At 42.8% G+C, this 23,659-nt stretch overlaps 1 protein-coding gene across 2 annotated transcripts in view; it reads right to left on the bottom strand.

Annotated features, from left to right (window-relative positions):
- The window catches only part of LOC139349463 (uncharacterized), a 31,639-nt gene extending 8,183 nt beyond the window's left edge, over positions 1–23,456 (bottom strand). Inside the window, exons 1-32 of one of the 2 annotated variants that reach the window (XM_070990276.1) lie at positions 23,373–23,456; positions 20,263–21,314; positions 18,562–18,760; positions 18,091–18,461; positions 17,806–17,931; positions 17,521–17,718; positions 16,678–16,818; positions 16,106–16,366; positions 14,643–14,823; positions 14,384–14,550; positions 14,066–14,209; positions 13,774–13,952; positions 13,438–13,610; positions 13,043–13,267; positions 12,789–12,898; positions 11,703–11,912; positions 10,935–11,061; positions 10,620–10,842; positions 10,378–10,525; positions 9,906–10,083; positions 9,582–9,759; positions 9,138–9,264; positions 8,912–9,031; positions 8,161–8,311; positions 7,968–8,080; positions 7,594–7,744; positions 7,162–7,410; positions 6,309–6,521; positions 3,623–3,804; positions 3,283–3,463; positions 1,773–1,915; positions 919–1,100 (exon numbers count right to left, since the gene is read on the bottom strand). In XM_070990276.1, coding sequence (XP_070846377.1) covers positions 919–1,100; positions 1,773–1,915; positions 3,283–3,463; positions 3,623–3,804; positions 6,309–6,521; positions 7,162–7,410; positions 7,594–7,744; positions 7,968–8,080; positions 8,161–8,311; positions 8,912–9,031; positions 9,138–9,264; positions 9,582–9,759; positions 9,906–10,083; positions 10,378–10,525; positions 10,620–10,842; positions 10,935–11,061; positions 11,703–11,912; positions 12,789–12,898; positions 13,043–13,267; positions 13,438–13,610; positions 13,774–13,952; positions 14,066–14,209; positions 14,384–14,550; positions 14,643–14,823; positions 16,106–16,366; positions 16,678–16,818; positions 17,521–17,718; positions 17,806–17,931; positions 18,091–18,461; positions 18,562–18,760; positions 20,263–21,303 — 6,392 coding nt within the window. In that variant the 5' untranslated portion in view covers positions 21,304–21,314; positions 23,373–23,456. Of the gene's footprint in view, positions 1–918; positions 1,101–1,772; positions 1,916–3,282; positions 3,464–3,622; positions 3,805–6,308; positions 6,522–7,161; positions 7,411–7,593; positions 7,745–7,967; positions 8,081–8,160; positions 8,312–8,911; positions 9,032–9,137; positions 9,265–9,581; positions 9,760–9,905; positions 10,084–10,377; positions 10,526–10,619; positions 10,843–10,934; positions 11,062–11,702; positions 11,913–12,788; positions 12,899–13,042; positions 13,268–13,437; positions 13,611–13,773; positions 13,953–14,065; positions 14,210–14,383; positions 14,551–14,642; positions 14,824–16,105; positions 16,367–16,677; positions 16,819–17,520; positions 17,719–17,805; positions 17,932–18,090; positions 18,462–18,561; positions 18,761–20,262; positions 21,315–22,241; positions 22,303–23,372 lie in introns of those variants that run through there. The other variant, XM_070990277.1, reaches the window with a different exon arrangement.
- Between the last annotated feature and the right edge of the window lie 203 nt (positions 23,457–23,659).

Raw genomic sequence — 23,659 nt, 5'->3', positions numbered from 1 at the left:
CTGTCTAAAACTTAGACAAGGACGACAAATAAAAGGCAAAGGTGAACATTATGGAAAGTAATACGAATCGCTGACATAGAAAACTCGCTGGCATGCTTTGGAAAAATGCATGCTGTGTTTTGTGGAGAGGTGTTGGGCTGTGTTTTCGGGCGCTTCCTTTTTTGGCAGAGGCTGGGCGTGGCTTTCTAGGTGGCTGGGAGCTGGCTCCGTCTCAGCTGGAACACATCTTAATCAGCGCAGTATAAAGACTGTGGACAGCTGAAGACTCGTCGCCAGATTGATTTTGCTACTCTCTGGTATAGTCGGCCAAGATTACCAGTGTAATCGCCTCTTACCACGTGCCTCACCTGCTGTTCGCTGGATCTCCCTTCTACAAGCTACCACATTGCACATTCAAATTAATTCCTTTTTACCCTATTTTCACCCAAACCAGAACACTTTAATCCCTATACTGCACGCGTATTGGCAGCGTGCGCTGCTCACCGGTATGTTTGTGTGCTCGGGTGACCTCCTCACCTGAACTGCTCTCCTCTGCTCGTACACATCTATAACAGTAACTCACGAGATGGGGCAGAGCTAAGAGCAACTAAATCCAGATGAATTAATCCACAGACTGATCCCTCTGGCAAGCTCAAATAAAAACCAAAACAAAAGGCTTATGTGTCCCTTTTCTCTCAGGGACAAAATAACATCAACCTGTTAATGTCCCCACTTTAGCCCAGTAAGACTTAACAGCCCCAGACGCATGGTGACCCTCACTAACCCTAAAGCTATTATCCTACCTCTGGCCATTAGGTTTCCTCAATACAACAGACACCCAGATAATGCTTCTCAACTGGGACACTCTTCAACTAGACAGAATCTGACATAGGAGGAGAAACATATAAATGAGTGTGTGTCCGTGTATGTGTGTGTTACCCAGTATCCCAGTTGGTCGCCAGCAGCTCCAGCAGGGCCAATCTCTGCTGCAGGAGGAGAGAGCCAGGCAGCTGGGCTGTGGCCAAGGCATGAAACTCCTCGCAGGGGTAGTCATCGAGCACACACGTCTCCCCTGGATTTTGGTACAATGCTGTACTTTCCGCTGACCAGGGACTAGAGGCCTGCGGGGGGGGACGACACAGAAAAACAAACTGTTACTGAACTGGGTAGGCAATTTAATTGAGATGAAGTCACATCATATGGCGGATTACTGTGTTACTTTTTAGCTGCTTCATTGTACACAATGAATTGTACACGCTCCTCTACTTCTGTCCAGTGTAGTGACTCCTCGGCTGACCGCACTGTCAGCAGCCCAGCAGGAGAGACACAGTGACTGATGGTATCATGACGAATCCACCCACTATCCTTGTTTGCTGTAGCCCAGGCTAAAACAGGCATCAGGAATGTCTGACCTGTGCAGCCTCAGCTCGGTCTGTGACACGTCCCATCGGTCACCTGCTTTTTCTGATCACCCTCAAAGCAGCTATTGATCCCTCTAGTCCTAGAGTGACTCACAACGGTTAATATCTTCATCCTTTAATCACCACCTTATTTATCATGGTGAATCACAGATCGTGTGTAATGCAGCATGTTTCAGGAAGATTCTGCTCTGCCTCTGGTGTCCATGCAACCAGTAAATATTGTGTCCTTACACAACACATCCAGAGCCTTTTATCATCCCACATGGCTCACAGGTGGGGGGCTGTGATGACCTTCGTCTGGTCTTACATATAATTGCATTTTTCTGTGATCTCGAAATAGCTGAGGTAACGGTTCAGGGATATCCTCCTCACCAGTTCTTTGGCAGTAAATGTTTGTCTCTCTTTGCGGATGACGAGACCGTCTCTAACTCCCAGTCTGCTGAACAGTTCTCTCCATCCTGCTACATCACTATCCGTCTGCACGTAGCAGGGACTCAGCAAGATCCAATCGCAGCCTGGTGGAGGAAAAAAGCGGACAGGTAGCAGGTTAAGTGTTAACAGAAGAAAGAATAAAGAAATACTGTTTGGCATACATGAATCTGTTGAGCAGTAGAACAGTAAAGAGGTAAAGGGGATGAGAAAATCAAAGACAGAGAGGAACTGAAGGACTGAAGTGCAGTATTTACCTTTTGATATCAGTTAATTATTCATATCAGTGAAACATTAGTGTAATTAGTCAAATCTCACAGGGAATCTGCTTTGCAGCAGCTTTACTGCCAGCAGGTATACTGCTACACTGCTTATCCAATACAAACAGAACCAAAGCTTTCAGAGCGTCTGGCAATGGTGCATGATGAAAAGAGCCAAGGCCTGAGAGGGAGAAATCACTAACAACACAACTTCCTCTGTAAAGCCCATTAGGAGACAAAACGAGGCCAAAAAAAAAGGACTGTAGCATAATCATGTTGGGGATGGGCATCGGCTACAGTAGCTTTCTGAGAAATATGGTCATCATTTAGAAAGTCACTCGCGCTAACAGCAGCGGTGATATGACAGGCTGGCTCTTGGCTTCCTCACGGCCTCATTTGGGATCTAAAAGATTGGTATCAGAGTCGATCAAGGCATATTTTACAGAAGCTGACTTTGATTTGTCAAGCAATGGATTCGTCGATGGAAAGAAAATTCTTCAGCAACCACTTTGTTTTTATCAATTTTAAGCAAAAATGGCAATAAATTTGCTGGTTCCACTGAATCAAATGTGAATACTTACAGTTTTTCTTTTAAGATAATAAACTGAATATCTTTGGGATTTGGACTGTAGGGTTAACATTAATCTTAGAGACTCAACCTTTTATAAACCTTTTTATAAATTTATAAAAAACACGATTAATCGAGAAAATAATCTCTAGATCAATTGTCAATGGTAATAATTGTTAGCTGGTAACTGTCAGTACTAAACTGGCCAGCAGCATTTATGTACGCCTTGATCAGCTGTCATACTCTGCATGTCATAAACACCATCATCAACAGACACCTAAAATATCTTCTGGCAATTTACACAAGATGGAAAATGACACCATATCTACAATAGCACAGCTTTAACATTAGAACATTAACAGGGTGTACCTATTTGATAAGTATACTACTATTAGACAATAACGGCAAGGGATCCTAAATCTTGTAAAAACATTTACATGTAAAAATGCTCCAAAAGAAACACTGTAATGAGAGCACTACTTTCTGATTTCAGCCCCTTTCTTTTTTTTAAAGTGCAAGGCCAAATAGTCTGATCCATTTTCCGTGACCCGCTGTCCACTCCACTACCACTTACATAGCACACATACTGTGTGTGTCAGTGTCAGGGCTGTGGCTTTCTCCCTACCAGGCAGTTTCCTTGGCAGGTTGATGTTGCCGTACTCTTCGGTGAAGTGGACTCTTTCATTGACTGGGCACAGCAGACCCCTGTTGGTGAGGACGGGCACTGCAATGTCAGAGTACTGGCTGAACGAAGAGTGCAGCTTGATGAAAACCAAGTAGCTCACCACCACTGCTTCGGGCTTGGACTGGTGGTGGAATCAGTGGAGAACAATGGGGTTGAATGAAAAAGAGGGGAGACATGACAGAAAGACATTTAAGCCAAAATACGACTGGCAGTACTTTCTTTAAGCATTAAACCTGCTATTTAACACAGGCAAATTGTGACGGTATAGAGAGCATGGTACCTTCCATTTGTTGTTCTGTATTGAGGGGTAAATGTGCTGCTTCAGTAGCTCCTGTGGCTCCAGTTCATGAACGCCAAGTCTTCTCAGCAGCTCTCGAACCTGCTGACTCTCCAGAGGCTCGACACAGCTCAGCAGAGAGGGGTGAACTACATTTACATCCCTGTACAACGCAGCCAGAGCTTCTGTGGAACAAACGAGACACAATAAGAAACACATATTAAACTTTTTTGAACTTTCCAGTTTCTAGTTCCAGGGCTGTACTTGTCACAGTGCTGTTTTTATATTATATATTGCATTGTAGGTGACACATTCTAGTCTCAATTATGAGCCTTGCAGACCATCTAGTCCATTACATGATTTACATCAACTTAAGAGACTATTTTGCAGCTGATGTTAAGAGAAGCAGATGCCTGCAGTGCCAACAAACTACTTTGCTGAGGACATTTTTCAGTACTGACGTCTAGTCTTATTTTGCCCCAGATTTTTGGAATTATAGAATCTGTCGTGAGTCTGAATTTCCTGAATTTCTTAATGGACACTTGGGTTGCAGTGTGAGACATAAAACAGAATGTGATAATTTGCTAATACTTTTTGTCATATACTCAATTGAAAACAAAGACAGTATGTTTAATGTTCTACCTCAACGGCTTCATTGATTCTACTTATTTTGAATTCAGTGCCAGCAAGACATTTCAATCAAGTTCGCACAGGAGCAGCTAAAGACTGGGAAAGATGTGGAATGCTCCAAAAACACCTGGAACATTCCACAGGTAAACAGGCTCACTGGTAACAGGTGATAGTATCATGATTGTGTATGAAAGGGTCATCCTCGAATGGCTCAGACGTTCACAACTAGGATGGAGTGAGGTTCACCACTTTGTGAACACATGATTGGATCAAGGATATCACTACATGGGCTCAGGAACACTTCCTTAAAATGCTGTCGATAAACACAGTTTGTTTGCAAAAGTCTCTATTCTGTCTTTATCTATGCCTTACACAGCGTCCAAACTTTTTTGGAATCGGGGTACACCTAAATATGAGTTACTGAAATCCTCCAGTGACCTACTTTTCCACAGTCTGAAACTGGCATCTGAAGGAAGATTTCCCCACTGATCTCTGTACTGCTCAATATTTCAGAGGAACATTGTGTTTATCTCAGCTGTCTCGCTGAAGCTATCATACACATCTCCATCCACTTGACTTCACCGTTAAGCAGAGCATGAGGTTTGTGCTCCAGCTGCAGTCACCGGCATGAAACCCAGCTCGAGTCAAGACTTTAATCCTACAGCTACTATTTCCTGTCAACTTTCATATCATTCCTCTGCGTTCGGTTTCATGTCTACCAGGAGGTGAAGTTCACTGCATTCTTTTCAAATGAAGGGCTGAAATCTACACATGCTGCTCAAACAGAGAATTTGTGAAATGTTGCTGTTGTCAATCACGCACGCACAGCTGCTGGGATATACTTATCTGAAGGGGAGCGCCTGACCTTTATGGTCAGTTAATCAAGGTCAAGATCAGATAGATGACCTGATTTACTGAGACGATAAAAAGCGTGGAAAGATACAAAGATAAAGCAGAATCAATTTGAAGTCCACAAGCTTATCTGAGTTGCTTGTAAAGACACCAGAGCACTTAGACTACATGATTACTGAAGCCAGCGAGCCGCAGTGGCAGGATGCTTACATCAGAGTGTGAAAATCAATTATTCATGCTTGCCATTCTAAACCTCTGCTTTGGGTACTGTTTTTGAATGTGATGACGCACAACACGGGTGGCGTGCCTCCGCGTTTTTGTGAGCAGGTTCTGATGTGAGCGTCTGTGTGTCTGCTTATTCTTAGAGAGGTGAAGTTTGTCCTACACCTACTCCGCCGGCCTGAGTGTCTGCGAATGTGCTGACTGCTGAGAGAACAGACACAGCTGTCGATGCAGGTCCTTTCACGCGGCTCAGACAGACAACACAGATTGTGTTTCTGTAACTTCTCACACCGGAAAAGAAAGTTTTTTAATCTGTTTTACAGCCCGAATTACTCTGTCAGTTTGTGTCTTGGTCCAAATGTACCAAATAATTCAATGTGCTATTTTTATTCATCTCATGTTTCACACCATCACGCCATCATTTTCAGTTTCTGCAAGTGTCTCACCGCTCAGCTTTAAAAGCACGGATGGAAAGTGTTACATGTGTACCTCTCACCATCACCAGGGTGATACATATTTACAGTATCTATTTTTGTTTTTCCACATCAGTTTATCACACTGGAAACTGGAAACCTGTGAAAGTGCACTGCCCTATATTTCTGACTGCTTTTCTTCTTCTATCTGTGTTTTGCTGTCGTTGTTGTGGCTGATTTAGCACTGTGCCATCAGCTGGCACACGCATAACGTTCTCTGCAGGTGCTTGGTAATAATTATCTGCACAAAAAGACAGAAATACACATTCTGCTGCCTCGCTCAAAATTCTTCTCCGATTCTACATGCCCCTGCATTCTGTATGTTGGACCTATTTTTAGCGATGTCGCAGTGTTCTGAGATCTCTGCAATTCACTTGGAGAGAGAACCAATGTCCCAACCTTTGAAAATAAAACTTAAGTTGTAACATACAGTACTTTTAATGTCAACGTGTACACACGTTGACACACACACACACACATATTTCAAGTAGTGTACATTGAAGTGACATTACCTGTCTGAGCTTGAGCTTTATTTTTTTTGGTCTTGGTTTCCTCCATTGGAAAGAACACTCCCTCCTTGCTTAGTGCCACCACACGTCCATCAGCCAGGGGGATGATGGGTAGATCCCTGAGGGTCTGCAAGATGGAGTCTGCCTCCCCATAGCCGTGCTCAAGAGCTCGAAAGTTGCAAACCAGCAGCCTGGCCAGCTGACGCAGGCTGCCATCTAGAAGACAGAGGGTTGGAGTTGAAAATGTGAGCTGGTTGTACCCAATGAATAACAGTACATACCAGTTAGCTTCAAAAAATGTAAAAAAAAAAAAAAAAAAGACTGCTGAAGATATACCGTATACTACTTTAAGTAAAACCAGCTACATCAACACAGTCAATAATGAAGCAGGAGTGCATCCATTAGCAAAGACTGCATAGGTACAATCATGTCAACTGTCACCCTTACATGAGTGTACTAACATGGGTTTATGGGTTTATTTGTCTCTGCACTATTGTGCAAACAGGAAAATGTTTATAGACAATTTGGTCTACATTGCACAATAAAACAAGGTTAAAAGGTCTCCTCTTATTAATGGAATGTTGTGCGCCTTTTACTACATAAAAGCTGGTGTGTGTCTGAACTGAACATGGCTGTTATGCCTACAACTGCATCTGAGCATCTGCTGTATGTAATAATGTCACAGCCTCTTGTGGTGTCAGTATACATGTAATGATACTACATTTCACATTGCACATGTTGCATTTGGTTAGCAATTCTAATCCACTGTGATCTACCATAATTTGTTATAATATGGGCTGACTTTCCATCAGATTTTTTTCACTTTCCCCCATCTACACACACTGATTGCATGCACCTGAGTGGATGCCTTCCACTCTCATCAGCTCCTTGGCCATTTGTGTGGTTACAGTAGAAACATCAGATCCCCGCAGGTATCGGACTCCAAGGTGAGTGAGAAGGGAGGTGGGTGGGGCATTTCTCAAACCCGGATGGAGATAAGACAGAGACAGATGCTTTTCAAGCTCGTCTGCGCCAATCACATCGCGGATCACGGTGTCCTCGCAGACAGCCACTTGGGACGGCAGCTTGTACACAACCTTGCCATCTGGGTGAGAGAGCATGGAGAGGAACACCTGCAGGGTTAGACGCAAACTTTCCATTTCCAGTGCCAAAGCTGAGCTCAAAGCTTTGGCATAGTAGAAATATAATTGTTTTGTTTATGCTGTGTTTTGTGTGACTTTAAGGTTGTAAATTTCAAAATTACCCAGCCTGCATGTGTGAGTAATACCTGAGCTGAGTGTGGGCAGGAAGGGCTTGCCCTTGAGCAGCTGAATAATCTGCCCGGCAACTGGCTTGAAGAAGTCGAACACCTCGTCAGGCAGGGGGATAAACTGCAGGAACTGGCAGAGGCCCTTCAGACCCTTGAACTCTGGGTGATCCTGATGGAGGGAGACAACAAAACACTTGTTTTAAGGACAAAAATGAGGATTTGCGTTTTCTCTGTTTGTCATAGTATATATTAATAAACTGATTCATTTACTAATTCCTGCCAGTTGTTTGCATTTTATTGTCGTTCAATCACAGTTAAAGTACATCTCATCTCATTTGCTCTATGAGTGATTTTTTTTCTCCCACCGCCCTGCAGATACAGTATCATCTTACAATGAAGACATTCATGGCCTTGAGAAAGAGTTGCGGTATCTCAGATCGAAGCCACTGGTTCCATGAGCTGTCTCTGTCAACATCTTCCCGAGAGGATGGGATGTCAAAGTCACCTGGAGAAGAGCATCAAATGAGAGTTACAAACTGTGTGTCTGTGAACGGATTGCTCTGTGATTCTAAACTCCATTCTCACCTTGGATGATAAAACGGAAGCCGAAGCTACGAAGGGGCAGGTAAGCAAACACAGGCTGCGTCTGTGGCTTACATACAATGCCACTTTCTGTCTTGCTGCTGTCAAACTGGAAAGCCAGGGCGAGCTCGGTGGACTCCACATCCTCTTTGATCTGAAGGAGACACAGATCAATGTCAAAACAGATGCTACAGCTCACAAACAAGCTGGCTTCTTACAGACATAGATATTGGAGCCTGGTAAATGGCTGCTGGGAAGTTGGAGCACAAAATGTCTTGACATATTTTCTCTCAATCAGTTTCATTTCTTCTCTTACATAACCTGACTGCAGGTAATAGGTGGCTGCCTCTGGGAAAATGAAGAAGAAAGGTGACTGAAGAAGAGAGAGCAGCAGGGATTATAGCGTCCTTTCAGACTGACAGATCATTAAAATCTGCTTGGTGGTGTTTATGTGCTCGTATGTGTGTCTGGACTGTTTTGTCATATGTTCCTGCTTGATGTGGGAACCAAAAGACTGCCTAATGAGTGAGTTTTCACAAAATCTGGCAAGATGGTGAGGGGCAAGAACAAGGAAAAGTTAAATGTTGCAAACACAGGAGCATGTAAAAAAAATGCAAAGCTTCAATGAATTGTATTTATTCCTGAGAAGAATGAAGAAACCGGTATCAAGCTCTTGCTCTCAAGTCTGTATACGATATGTGTGCTTGAAAATGAAGCAAATAATTATATTTGAATATTATTGTGTGTGCATTACCTTCATGGGCTGCACCATAGTTTTGACCACGAGCCAGCGCTCAGTGCCGTCAGTGTGCTCCACCTCTAACACATTGTGACTGAGGTCTTTACGAGTCATTGTCACAAGACGCTTCTCACTCTGTGGAGGTGGAATAATACAAAACAGTTGATCATTCATAACTTGCTTTAAGTTTTTTAATAAAATTACATCATTTATGTGTGTTTGCTCACACACATTGAATTACCTGATTGTAGATGGTGATGGAGCGCAGACGGTGCAGAAAGAGCAACAGGGAGGGATGGACGTCATGGAAAAGGTTCCTGGTCTGATGGTTTTCGGAGTGCAGTGGAAGGCAGATCTTAGTGGTCCAGCTGATATAAGAACAAATGCAGTCATGATAATAGATTATAGATTCCTTTTTCTTCTTCACTCCCCCATCAGCTGAAGAAATGAACTATTTATTTGAACTATTACAAACTGACTATTCTATGTATTGGCAGCAATCACCTCAGGTAGTAATACTGTATACTATAAGCATGTGTGTAATATATAGACACACAATATACATTCATACAGAAAATATATGTATACCTGTGTGTGTGTATATCTATACATATATCTATCTATCTATGGTATGATGCTTGTGGGCAAAAAGTGAGAAATGTCCACTGTTTCTTCATCATCCAACCTGTGCAGATTGATGTCCTTCAGCTGTGTGTCCAGAGGCCTCTCATCTTCAGCCCAGTGGGGCAGGATGTATCCCATGGGGCCGCAGGTCTTGTCGAAGCGCAAGTGAAAGCCATTGGAGTGAATCTCAGGACAGTTTGTGACTTTAAAAACTGACTTGAAGCCGATGCCCTTTTGTCCTGTGACAAGTGGAGCAATCAGGACCATGAATACACCATGTTAAGACAAGGTCATGTCACGTATTCAGTATATCCTGTGGTGACTTCTAACTACGAGCTTTGACTTAAAGTTTCTGAACCCGGCAAGGCGTCACGTACATACTTACCTATGTATCCATATTTGTGTTTGCCCTTGGTGCTGCAACCCACATCACAGATGGCCCGGATGTTCTTCTCCTGGAAGCCGGTCTCATTGTTGAGAATGGTGATGCAGTCTTTCTCCACCACAAAGGCCAGTGCTGGAACCACTCCTGCCTCCAATGGGTAATTGTTGTCATCAGCATTCTGAAAAATGGAAATAAAGAGGCTTGAATAAATAATGGACATATTACAAATTAAACAACAAAATGTGAAAATCTGAAGAGCTGTCTGCACAGTAAATCAAAATCTCAAGGGGCTTTTCACTTGTACAGAATATTAATCATGCCTGATCGTAATGTTAAGGACTACAACATTGTAAAAATTAAATCACAAGTCAATATAATATAGTGCTTAGAGTGCTTCAGTATCATATCTACAGCACTGTAACTGAACAGGATGTTGGTTCATCCTGAAGGGAGTAAATATCATAGGAGCTACCTGAATGAGTTCCAGCACAAAGTGTGTGTCTTTGCTGTAAAGTTCGGTGGAGAGGCGGTCCAAGCTGCGGCCCAGCCTCTCCTGGTGGACCTGCATCAGCTTCTGGCCTTCAGCAGTCAATTCTACACCTATTCCAAACTCGCTCTTCCTGCCAGAGAAAAGGAAGAGACGGAAGAAGACAGTATAGATCAGATATGGGCACAGCACAGGCAAATGTAAAGGGTGACATTATGACAACAAACCTGATGTCCTCGATTATGGCTCTTTGGAGGTCTAACGTGCTCTCTGATTGGCAGCTGGCAGCATCTTTCTCATCAGAATCCGACATCTCTGACTGCTCCTCGCCCTGACCTCCTTCAACTTCACTGCTGACATCTGACGTCGCTCCATTAGGCAGTGAGGTCAACTCATACAGTTCCTCTTCATCCTCTCCCTCCTCAACCTCTATCTCTTCCACACCATTGACTAGAAGAAACCATTTATTAAAAACTTAGTACAAAGTACTAACATAGTACAAAACAAGCATTCACATTCCCATGAGTGCTACTGTCAATCACCTTGATGCAGGCTCTGGTTGAGCTGGGAAGAGGCGAAGCTGTTGTCCATGATGTTATCCTCAAGATATTCATCTTCACTCATATTTAGAGCTGACAGACTGCTGCTCTCTGAATCTACCAAATTAGACTGAAGGAAGAGAATCAGAAGCCAAGTTTACCAAGATGAGAATAGCAATAAGACAGAAGAACATGACAGTGAACACATTAAACATACAGTGTGTGCATAAGATGATCACTGCATGCTGAAGAATTTAAAAATACAGGATGTACCTGGGATCTATTAAAGGACACTGCACAGTGATACATTAATGCATCGCTTTTCAAAGGGAAGGGTTTCACAGGTAAAGGTTGCATCCAACTTTTGAATAAACTTGAGTTAATAATAACTACAACTCATAAGATTCCGCTGAAATCTGTAGGCTGAGGGGACAGAAGTTTTGAGTGGCAGCCTAATTAATGTTCACAGCCTGTAGCTATGACTTAAAAAGGGATAGAGGGCAGAACTCTTTGGCTGAGTACATTCACTGTCTGCAGAGGGCACACAAACGAAATATCAGCCAAGTCTAATTTTGGCCTGTCATCAAGTTGCCCACGGAATTAACGGTAATTAGTGACAGGTGATATGACCTTCCCAGGTGACGTGGGACTTTGCTAATAAAAGGGTAGTCAGTGCGGGATGTTTAGAACAATACGTGTACAAAGTCCGAACGTTAAAGCACTAGGATGGCACCTACTTTCAAATATGACTCTACCCTTCTGTATTCTGACCTTGGCTGGTTCAACGGGAGCTGTGTACATGCTTTGGTTCTGTGGTGGGTTCAGCTTTTTCTGGTAGTCTTTGACCCAGTCTGTGATGCCCAGGAGGATGCCCAGCCGGTGCAGACAGTTCATGTGCTTTGAGTCAGACTGGGCCACAGTGATCAGGACCCGTTTAGACTTGGCCTGGCCGATGACATGGGAGAAAGGCTCCAAAAACACCTGAAATTCACATTCACACAAGGACATGCACTTCATTTGGTCATCACAGCTCTTGTTAAGCAAACTATGTAGTAGGAACTGCTGATAAAACAAACAATTGAAAAGGAGTTACAGCTGGGCCTAAAAAGACCAACAAGCAAGAAAGAGGCTGTATCTATCTGAAGAGACTGGCTTGCTGGAAAAGTCTGTGGTTGGCATGACAACTGTAAGACTGATAACTACCACCTCCTCATTTAGGTGAGCGGATTAAATTCATAGGCTAAAGCTGCCCACTCTTTTGGTCAAGGAGACGCTGAAATGTTGTTAACAGTTTTTGTTTGTTCAAAGCTGTGCTCCATCTGTTTGCTGGGGAAGAATGTTTCCTAATTATACACTCTGAGTATTGACGTTTCAAAAGAAATAAAAGCCCAGCATCAGTATCTCCACTCTCTGTACTTACAATGTTTGATTTTTGAATCGCTGAGCATGACAGCCAATGATGCTATACACCTACTGGTCTTGTGTTAAACCTAAACGCGCAGATTATGAAATGCATTGATCAGATTTCAAGGAGACTTGGGTGGTTCTGGACATCAGAGGAAGGACTTCTATATCCTGCTGAGCCTTCTTAATAGCTCAGTGTGTGGGATTTATTCGGATCTCTCGGCAGAAATGGAATATAAAATAAATTAGTGTGAAATCAGCTGAACATTAAAATCGTTGCGTTTTCGTACGGGCTACTACGGTGGCCGCAATCTGCAACCTCACCACTAGATGCCACTCAATCCTACACACTGTACCTTCAAGACAATACCTCAACACAACTTCTCTCCAGAAATGAGCGCAGGTATATGATTTAATCCTGTCATCTCACATGGGCAATGCTGTGCGACTGACCTGCTGCAAAAGAGTCTGGAATGTTCTGGTGGGGATTCGCGTCAAACACGCCAAGAGGAATTTGGCCACTCTGCTGTAACATGACACATCCTCTTCGACCTGGGACAAATCTAGGGCACACACAAACTTTTAATAATAATGACATACTCATGCAGCCTTTGAAATACAGCACATTTCCTTGCTATGAAGTGAATTAGAAAGGCATTACAAGATTAAAAGAGAAATTAAGTCTCTCAGCCCTGATGCATCACTACCTTCTTCAGCCACAGCTGCTGCCAGGGAGCTGTGCATGTAATTGGCCAAGAGGGCTGTGGGAGCATTGACGATCCCGTCAGCCACCGCAATGGACACGAGGTGGCCGGCTGTGCCGATGGGGTCGAGGTTCATGGCAGCATTAGAGAAATGCTTGTCCCCTGTGTGTGTGGTGATCCTGAGCAGCAAACCTGGCATCACCTCCAATGCGGCCAGGCCTGTGTTAACTGTGTTGTAAGCAAATAAAAAGAGTTTGCTTTTCACATTTTAGTTCATCAAATGGGCATGTTTGAGAAACACTGAGCAGAAGTACAATTTCACTGCATAGGAAAAGGTGTAGTCCATCCATCAAATGATCCATCCAATGAGACACAAACTCACTGTGGTTGACACCTACCTGCATTTCTTTCGATGAACTCTTTAAGGGAGCCATGATCAGCTTTGAAGTTCAACTCCCATTGGCTCCACTCACTTAAATCCTCCAGCAGAGGGCAGGAGAGCAAGCTGGCCAGAGCCTGGGCCTTAGACATCTCACCTTGGCATCCCACTGCCTCACATCCACCCTCAGCACTGTACAGGGGAGAGATGTGGGGGACATAAGGACATGGACGCAGGAATAATCGTCTGGCAGATGCAACTTAAACATTTTGAAGTTTACTCATCATGACAAGTGAAAACAGTTGTATAATGCTCTTCTTTATAAAGTCTGCCTGTCTTGTAATACACTGCTAACCTTGATTTGCAGTATTTGGCGAACAGAGCTGACTCGTAGTAAACCGGGCTCAGTCCTCCTCCAGCCAGCCCTCTCTGGCGCTGGACCAGGCCAGCCAGCATGTGCAGAGTGCCGTAGCCCAGTTCACGACTGTCTCGCACCCTGTAGTGGGACCTCAGTGCTGACTCAATGTGGGAGAGCTGGGAAGGTGGAAAATGTTCATTTTCCCATCAAATTGTAGAGGAAGAACTTTGTTCTAGCGCTTTAAAGTGTATATGTTTTTGCAACAACTTTGTGCCTTTCAGTGACTCACTTCATCAGGATTTGTGGAGGTTATGTCACCACACTGGTTGATGAACTCAAACACATCCTGTCTGGTGGGTCTAAAACCACTGCCTGCAAGTTCCATGATGCCATTTCCCAGAATAATAGTAGTCCCCAGTGTCTCCTGCAGCAGCTGCACACAAACAAAGACAAATAGGGTGAAAACATTTTTATCATATCGCTGTGGCCAGATCAGAAGACCTTTTCAAGGGCTGTAAAACACCTTAGATCTGTAATACACACTCATGCAGATTCTGCAAGTTAACAGCAAAATAATCTATTTCAGACATTAAAAAACAACTGGTACCTGACTGTGTCTAACCAGGAACTCCAGAAAGTTGCCCTGCTCTAAAGAGAGGAAATCTTTGACTTGGAAGTGTTTGCTCAACTCCTTCTCCAAAGAGGCCATGCGGGCCAACGTGAAGACTGAGTTCTGAGAGGACAGGCTGTCTTTAAGGAACTGCTTCACTTTGGCTGAAGAGACACAGAGGAGATACATCATTAGCAGAAATAATCTTACCAGCTAATATGTGTGGCAAAAAACACTATATTATCTGCACGAATACCTTCACTGGGGAGGGATGTGCTGGGTTTGTCCTCTGTTTTAGTTTGTTCGGTGATTTTGGATGTCTTGTCTTTTGGCACCAGGTCCTGTGGGACAGCGAGGGAGCCTCCACAGATGGCCAGCTGAAACAAAGCCCTTGCCAGCCGATTATGCGACACCTGCAGCAGGAAGCCCTGGACATGCTGGAATGGGAATTAAACAAAAGCATGTATCAGAGACATGGCAATCACTGAGATGAAATGACAAATAATAAAAACTTGAGTTGTTTCTCTGGCACGCCACCTCTAGTCGCCATCAAATGTAATTGTTGCTCGTGTAAACATAAAAAAATACAGACAACACAGATGTTCCTGGATCTCAGGACAGTAAGTGGCATCCAGTCCACACCCTAAGTTGTTTATTAGGTTGTTTCATTGACAAAATAATTAATGCTGTTAAATATTCGAGGCTGACTCAGCTGATGTGGTGACATGAGGTGTGGAGAAAATGTGTAAAACAAATATGCCAGTTTGTTTCTGCCTTTCTTACTGGCACAAACAAATCCTAGAAAACAAACAAAAGACTTCATTGAAATCTTAGCAGTTCTGATAAATCCAAAAAGTATAAATCCTGGCGCCTGGCAGAAAAAGGACAAAAATACTACTGGCTGCACAGTGCTGTCTTTGTTGCTGCTAACTCCCTCTATTGGCCAAGGAAGGAGGAGCTGGGAACTGATCCTTGTCACTGTGGTGGTAGGCCAGCACTTTTTATTCTGCAACCCAGGTGGCCTCTGCATTTTTTTTAAATAAAATGTTGACTTTTGCACAAATGCTTACACCCCTTTCCCATGTTTGTTTGTACTTTTGTTCCAGGGCTGGGTTATGGTTTGGGTAAGGCTTTTAGTTCTAATTAAGGGAAATCTTAACGCTACAGCATACAATGTGCCTCCAACTTTCCATCATAAGATGACGTTGGAAAAAAGATGGCAGGGTAAATGAATGGTGGTGTTAATGATATCATGCTGACCTGGATGTCTAATATGAATGTTATCTTAAGGATGCTGAAAACAGTGCACTATGTCACAGATAAGTAGGATAAAATAACAAGGATAAATATAATCCCAGAACACAGCTGTCAAAATGAGTAAAGCTAAAATCTAATGTCTAGCCAGTACTCATTCGCTAAAAAGTAACTTTTTCTTACACCCTCATTAAGGATTAGGAGATTATGAAGGGTGACATTTTCTTAATGAGTTCAGAACTGGAGAGCAGCTCTATAGCTCCTTGTTATCCCCCTTATGGCTCATAGTTGGAAGCTTAGTGGAATTATCACTCAGCAGTCAAGCAGCAAAGACACAAGGCCAGGGTGTGCTCCCAAGACAGCGGGCACAAACCTACCACAGTGCCACAGAGCAAGCTCTTTGGATCCACCTGAAGTAGCATCGTCTTCTTTACTAGAACATATCTGACAGTGTCTGGCACTCACCTTGGCCATCTTGGAACTGAACACCTCCTCTGCGTTGGAGAAGACTGCCAGCACGAGCTCGGAAGCCGGCATGGAAGCGTACTTTTTCCTTAGGTCCAGGCTGCCGACAGAGGAGAAGGAACCTGCTCCTTGGAATGGCTCTAACACGTTCCTCTTCATCTTCCTCAGCTGCTCGTCGGCCTCCTCCTCCATCTCTTTTTGGATGACCTCCCTGGCTCGCTCCATGATGACGTGCTCACAACGACTCACCTTCATTAAGGTCTGAGAGGGAGTGTGAAACAAGCTGAGAATTACACACGGGTGAACTTACTTAGATCACACTAGGCGTGTCGAGACCCCAAAAAATCTGACATGCTAGACTTTTCGGCGGGGTCGCAGATGCATCAAAAAATCAGTCTTGTAGTCTGATCCTGGCATAAGAGGACATTGAGATCCAACTAGGCAATATGTTTAATTGTTGGGACTGATATGAGATATAAGCACTGCCTTTGCATCACTGACCTAACCCTAACACTAACACAGGCAGGATTAGGGTTAGGGTTAGGGTTAGGTCAGTCAGTCGTGTGTCTTACCGATATGGGCAGCCCAATGCTGTGTATCCTGACACCCAGCTCGTAGGGAGAGTCACAGTTGTAGTGGTCAGCCAGATACTTCATGAACTCAGCCAGGTCTACTTTGGGCTTGCTTTGCTGCCTCCGAAAAATGCGAAGTTGCTGAAGGGTGGAAACAGACACATTCAATCCAAAAGAATTCAAAGTGAAAGCCTTATACAGCACCAACATACCTAAAGCTACAGGAAGCTCAATCATGACTTTGTGGGTAAAACAGTCTGTGTCTCTGTTTTGAAAAGTTGTGAACTGTCTCATGATGGAGGAGGACAACTAGCATTTTCAGTTCAGGATAATGTGGCTCAAACATACAGTCTGTGGCTGTTGGATTCCTGTATTACCATAGTAACCTCAACTTCATGGATTTACTGTTGTGTTGCTCCCTGAGGTCATCTACATTGTTTTACACGGCCTTTCTGATTTCATTTGCATCTAAATGAAACATCCTTACTATCCTTGCATCTGGACTTTGTCCAGCCACTGTCTTGTTTTTGGTGTTAGTTGACATTTTATGTAATTTCAGAAGCTTTGCACTGTATTGCAGATTACATAATCTATTATAACCATGAACCACAGCTCATTGCCTTTTACATGAACCAACTCTTCCCACGCAAAAAAGTGTAATCAAAATAAACATTCTTGGTTCAACAGTTAATAGTCAAAACAAAAAAGTGAGTCCAATTATGCAATATAAAACTGTGAAGCTTAAATCCAAAGCTCAATCACCAAAAATGAACAAAATATCAGCAAATATTTAATTCCAGCTTTTTCAACTAAATCCCTAAGTCATTTGCCATGTTAATATACCTTTAAGATGTCTATTGTTTCAATCTGGTGGATATCATCATCCTTTGTGTTACTGTCGATCTTGAACATTCGGTGGACAAGGGGGAATTTGCAGAGGGGCCCCAGGTTCAGCTCCTCAAAGTGCTTCTTGTCCTTCAGGCCGGCTAGTGATTGGCCCAGCTCATACAGGGTACATATGGACGTCACTGCTTCAGTAGACTGTCAGAAAGAGAGAAACAAAAAGGACTTCAATAGCAACCAAACGTCCACATTAAAACAAGCATTAGCAAATGCATGTTTGCCAACCTCTATGAACATGTTGACCTCTCTCATGAGGTACTGAAGGTCTTTGAGAGCCGGAGTCATCCAAGGTTTTATCCTTCCTGCTTCCAAAGAGGGAATCTGCATCAGCTTGCACACTCTGGATATCACCTAGACAGAGTTGCAGAAGACATTGAAGGGAGAATGAGGAAATGTAATACAGTGATTTATTTAGTTGTGCGGATTCCCAAACGTAGCGCACTGAAGGCACTTAGACTGAAGCTATTGTAATGATTAAACAAATGAGATATAAATCTGCTTCCCCCTCACCTTCTCTTTGGTGACCAGCTCTCCTTCTGCAGCAATGTCTCGTATCACATCTTCCATCAGACTGTTGACCGTATCCTGATCTAGGACTCTTTTCCTTCTCCTATCTGTGAGATCATTCTCATCATCCTCCATAGCCTCGACTGCCCGCATAGTAGCACCGTGAACCTCTCTCAGCTGGGCATTATAAGACTCTCTAAACACAGGGGAACAGCCCGTTCTCTGAGTTGCACCTCTAACTTTGCTCTTCTGCTCTTTGGTCAAGCTCACATCAGCCCCCAGCACTGGAAAGTCAGAACCAGAGAGGAAGTTGGGCACAGCGGCCTTTTGTTGCTGCTGCTCTTTCTCAGGCTCTCTTGTAAGACCCAGTGGTGCTGTGGAAAGATATGGCAACACATATTTGTTTCATAAGTATGAATAAGTGGCAGTATTTGTTTTTTGTGCATGAAGTTGAATGCTAATATATTTGCCTACCTGCAGCTCCCTCCAATACAACCGTCTTGGGATCTTCTGTTGTTTCAGGGTGAGTGGGTGGCGTTTTAGGGTTTGATGATTTCCAGTTGTCGTACAGAGACATGTACTGTGCAAGAGGAAGCTGTTCACCAAACTGTTGAGCATAGTAGGTTTGGAGTTGGTGCATTGATGGAGCAGTCAACTGGTATTTCGTTATTACCTGTAATACATGACACACAATAAACTATTGCTGACCAGGTGGTTTACATACAAATATAGACAGTGGTAATTACTTATTCGTAATATTTATGCGTAATATTTCAGATTAGATGAGCAGGATAAAGGCACAATCCAACATCCAAACTACAACTACATCAGTTATTTGCTAAATATCTTTATATGTTTTTGAAGGTTTGTTTACATCAGCGATGACTAACTTTTTGAATTGAGATCAACTGACTAACCTTTCACCTTGATTTTCTATCTGCCACTCAAACTATTCAATTATATTTGTGAATATACCTTTAAATGATATAGTCAAAGTCCAAAATGCAAAACTGGCCACGCCTTTTCAAGTAATACACTATAAACACAGATGAAGTAATTTCTGTGCCTGGCATGGGTGGCAATTCAGGAACACAAGTGTTGCAATATTTCAAAACAATGGGCTGGACACCAACACTACTTCTTCTTCCTGCATCACAAAACCAGTCCTCAGGCGTCGTACTTAAGGCCTTAGGTGGCTGAGCTATTCACAAGTGGCTCCCCTGCTAATATTACTCCACAGCCAGGGAGGGCTAGGGGCAAAAAATGTTCTATTGGGAGCCTATTAATCACTCATTCTCTCTTAATCATTCTCTCTCAGGGCAGCATTTCCTACATTGCTTGGCTGGTATCTGACAGACCAATTAAATTACATGGGGTGAGGCATCAGTTAAAGGATAAGTCTTCAATCCTGCATACTCTATTCTACTTCCATTAATACAAGCAAGTGCGTACAGTGTGTATTTATTTAAATAGTAACCAAAAAAAGCACCATTTCCTCAAGTTCTAGTAACATCTACTGAAGACTACAGTGCCCAGCTGTTTTAATAAACTACGTAGCCTTTTTAAACTAAATTATATATTTGAGATCAGTTTTTAAGGACTGCCACAGATTAGGGAAAGAGACTAGGGAAATCAGCAAATGTATTGTCTCTAGCAGCAATCTGATTAATTCCAGGAGACACAGCGAACAGGTTCAGGTTAAGCACAGTAATTTAAACTGTAGCTTCAAGGTCACAAAAATACAATTTTAAAAAGCGTGTGATTTGCCCAAGGGAACAGTTTAGAACCAGTCTTCAACTCTAAACAACAACAGACCTTAATATTTTAAGATTTAGCTGCTCTCTGTTTTTGAGTTTGTGTTACAAAACTTTTCAATGAATTTGAGAGTGAGAGCAAGTCAAAAATGATTTTCTGAAAATTGGTTGAAAGGTTTCCCTTTTCCATTGTGGACTCATGACCCCATGTCTATCTTATGAAAACTTATGAGTCAACTACCCTTCTGTAATGGTGGATTGGTTATTACTGAGCTCTATTTCAAGGTAATTTATGCACTGTCTGGGTCACTACTAGCAGTAAACTAGAACTCAGATGAACATCAGAACCAAACACAAAGAAAGTAAACACAAACTGAAAAATACTCTGTGTTCTAGATGTCCTTTTGCCTACATAACTGACCTCTATCACCCTCTGGTACAGCTGCTCTTGGGTCAACTTCTCAGCTGGCTTGGACACAGTGAAGAGTGTGTTAACAGGTAGACATTGGGTAGAGAATAAGGAGGCTGTAGAAATCAAAGGAGGACATAAATGGTCATTTTCTGCCTGCGTGGGAGGCATACAGTGAGGGTTGACATCCATCTTTGCCATGGGAACACAAGGGGCAGCGACAAGTGATTCAGCCCTCTGTGGTGTTGAAGTCCTGCTGTCCTCTATAACTTTTGCTGATGTCCCAGCTACAGGCTGACTTGGAGGTTGGTGGATCCTGTGGAACACCAAGTCCTCTCTCACAACTAGATCTCCTTTCAAAGATGCTACAAGGGAGAAAATGGTGCTAAAGCCTAAAGAAGCCAAGGCCAGATTGTGGCGGTATCTCTGGCTGTAGACTATAGCCACCATCTTCAGAGGAATCCCATCTGGATATTCTTTCATCATAGCCACAATATTTTCCAGGACCTCGTCAATTCTCTCCTTGTCTTCTGTAGCTTTTACTGATGCTCCAGCTTCAGCTATAGCCCAACTTTCATGGCAATGGTCCTTGTGAAACACCAGTTCCCCATCCACAACCAGATCCCTATCCATTGAGGCTACCAAGCTAGCCATGGAGTTGAACCCCAGGGAGGATAAAGTCAGGTTCTTGTGGTATGTCTGGTTGTAAGTTACAGCCAACTTTTTCAGGGGCATCCCAGCAGGGTACTGCTTCATCATGGCCACTATACTTTCCAAAACCTCTACAGTATTGGTGTCGTCTGTAGTTTTTGTTGAGGTCCCAGCTCCAGCCTGCTTTGCACGATGGTGGCTTTTGTGAAACACCCGTTTGCCCTCCACAACCAGATCTTTATCCAGAGAGGCTAACAGGCTAGCCATGGAGTCAAAGCCCAGGGAGGATAAAGTCAAGTCATTGTGGTATGTCTGGTTGTACAATACAGCAAGATTTTTCAGGCGGATCCCAGCTGGGTGATCCTTCACCATGGCCACTATGTTGTCCAGAACCTTCTCCATCTTGAGTAATGCTTTGAGGGGAAAAAGAGACCACCATTAAGAGACCACAAATAAGCTTGCTACACACAAAACCTGTAGTAAAGTAGTAATGTGCTGTAAAACACAGACAAACCATAGAGAACCAAAACAGAATGATCCTTAATGGTAAACAAATAGGAGCTTTTAGAAGTTAACGAACCGGGTAGTTTTGTCATGAGTTGGTGGAGAGCAAAACAGAGCAAAAAGGATGTATAAATACTGTATGCCACTGACATATATGTGAGGAATAGCTTGTGATGTGTTTACAGCTTGTTGGACTGCCCCTAAAAATCAGACATCACAGGTATAAGGAAAGCACATTTTTTAAAGAAATTATTATTCGAATTATTATTATTATTAAAATATACTAAATGTCTCAATATGTCAGTGTTTAAAAAAAAGAAAGAATTCAAGATGTCTGTCCTAAAAAGACAGATGTATAAAAGCTAAATAAAATACTGTCAATGACCAGCAAAGTCTCCTGATTTCCTGATTTAGATGTTGAAATACATGATGAAAGAGCAAGACTATCTTTGTGATACTGAACGCACGGACACACTTTAGTCAATACTCAGTACTGTAATTCAATATCCAGCCCTTGTCAATACTTACAAATACTGAAAAATACAATATATAACTCCTAATGCACCATTAGAGTGTTTATAATGTTTCCATTGATACTATTAAGTTGAAATCGTTTATACTTTTCAACCCATGACATCACCCCAGCTTGTCAAATATAAAATCCATACTGTACTGTTTATCTAGCGAAACCATTGCATTAACATTACAGAAACAATCGAAACTGTAGTTGTACCAAAACATCAAAACAACTTGCATAACATTCCCAACATATATAGTGACTACAGTCAACAGCGCAGAGCTGCTTGAAGAATAAGCAGAGATTGTGTGTATCTTACCTATTTTTTTACATGACACGATCTGTAGTTCATCTCCCTCAGATGCTGAAATACTGTGTATAAACCAGCAACTGTCCTGTTTTGGCTTATAAACTGCCCTCCCTCCCTCCCTCCCTCTCACCCACTGTTCTTTCTGGGTAAAGTCAGGCAGAAATGAAACTGAAAGTAACAGACAAGCTCATACAAGTCTATGACTGACCATGACCAATAGGGACACTCTCACATTCCGGGAAATGGTACGAAAGCCATCCCCACACACACACCCAAAAGAAAAAAAACAAAAAGCAACAAAAGCAGGTGGGGTTGCAGTAGGGCAACATATTCTCTGGTCTTCTGTTTCCTACGGTAAACCTGTCTGTCTGAGGCAGTCATTTATTCAAAAGTCTGCTTTTAAGCACATTAACTGACACACAAAGTTAATAATACAGCATCTAGCAGATGACACGGTGATGAAAGGAGGCACACTGGTCTGTAGAGGGACAGCAATGACAAAAGCAAAACAAAACAAAACAGAGGAAGCTTGAGAGGTGATGTCACTGAGGGAGGGAGGGAAACCAAACAGTGGCTTTAAGTTTCACATTCCCGGCTAGCCTCAGCTGATTCACCTCTGCTTTGTAACAAATCATGTGACCTATTAACACTGTAAATGCCCAGTTAGCATGCCTCACGGTAAAACAAATGTGTGCCTATGGAAATGAAACAAGTTGAGAATGCAACTGTGAATTCATAGATATCTGCATGGATATTTACGTCAACAAAGTCACATGTCAGCACATCTACCACATCAGTTCTTTTGATAACCAATGTTGTTTACAATTCTGACCTAACCAGAATTACTGGTGCCTGCTGGCAAACACAGTGCAACAGTAATCTGGACGCACTCTGTTCTGTTTCATTTCCTTGTGTCTACAAGGGACAGTAAAACAGAGCCACATGAAAAACAGATAATGGTGATAACACAACCTGAAAAAAGGTTGCTGCTGCGCAAACCTTGGTAATGAAATGACCACAACCAGAAAATATGCTGCAAGATTTCTACAATGACGTAGCCTATTCTGCTTCAAGAACAACAGCACAACGTTTGCAAGCAGTCACTGAGTGCATTGAAGGAAAAATCCACCTGCAGCATACCTTGTACTGGTCAGTTTGCGACAATGTGGTCAGTGCATCATATCTTCTCTCTCCTCACTGTAGCTTAACGCATGGGGAAGGCAACTGCAAATGGTGACAAGGACAAGAATCATTACAAGAAAGAAAAAAGTGATGGTGACAGTCAGCTGTGATTTTACTGTACAGTTTTTGAGAAAGTCAGAGGGTAATCCAGCTCAAATGACTTTAGTTGTAGTCCTGTTCGAGATGGCCCTTTATATGATCATTAAAAATTAACGCTCTTTTATTTTTACAGTTGTAAAGGAAAC

Source organism: Chaetodon trifascialis, chromosome 21 (assembly GCF_039877785.1).
Source record: "Chaetodon trifascialis isolate fChaTrf1 chromosome 21, fChaTrf1.hap1, whole genome shotgun sequence".
Classification (NCBI taxonomy): domain Eukaryota; kingdom Metazoa; phylum Chordata; class Actinopteri; order Chaetodontiformes; family Chaetodontidae; genus Chaetodon; species Chaetodon trifascialis.
Note: the sequence above shows the minus strand (reverse complement) of the source record. Positions and strands in the feature narration are given on the sequence as shown.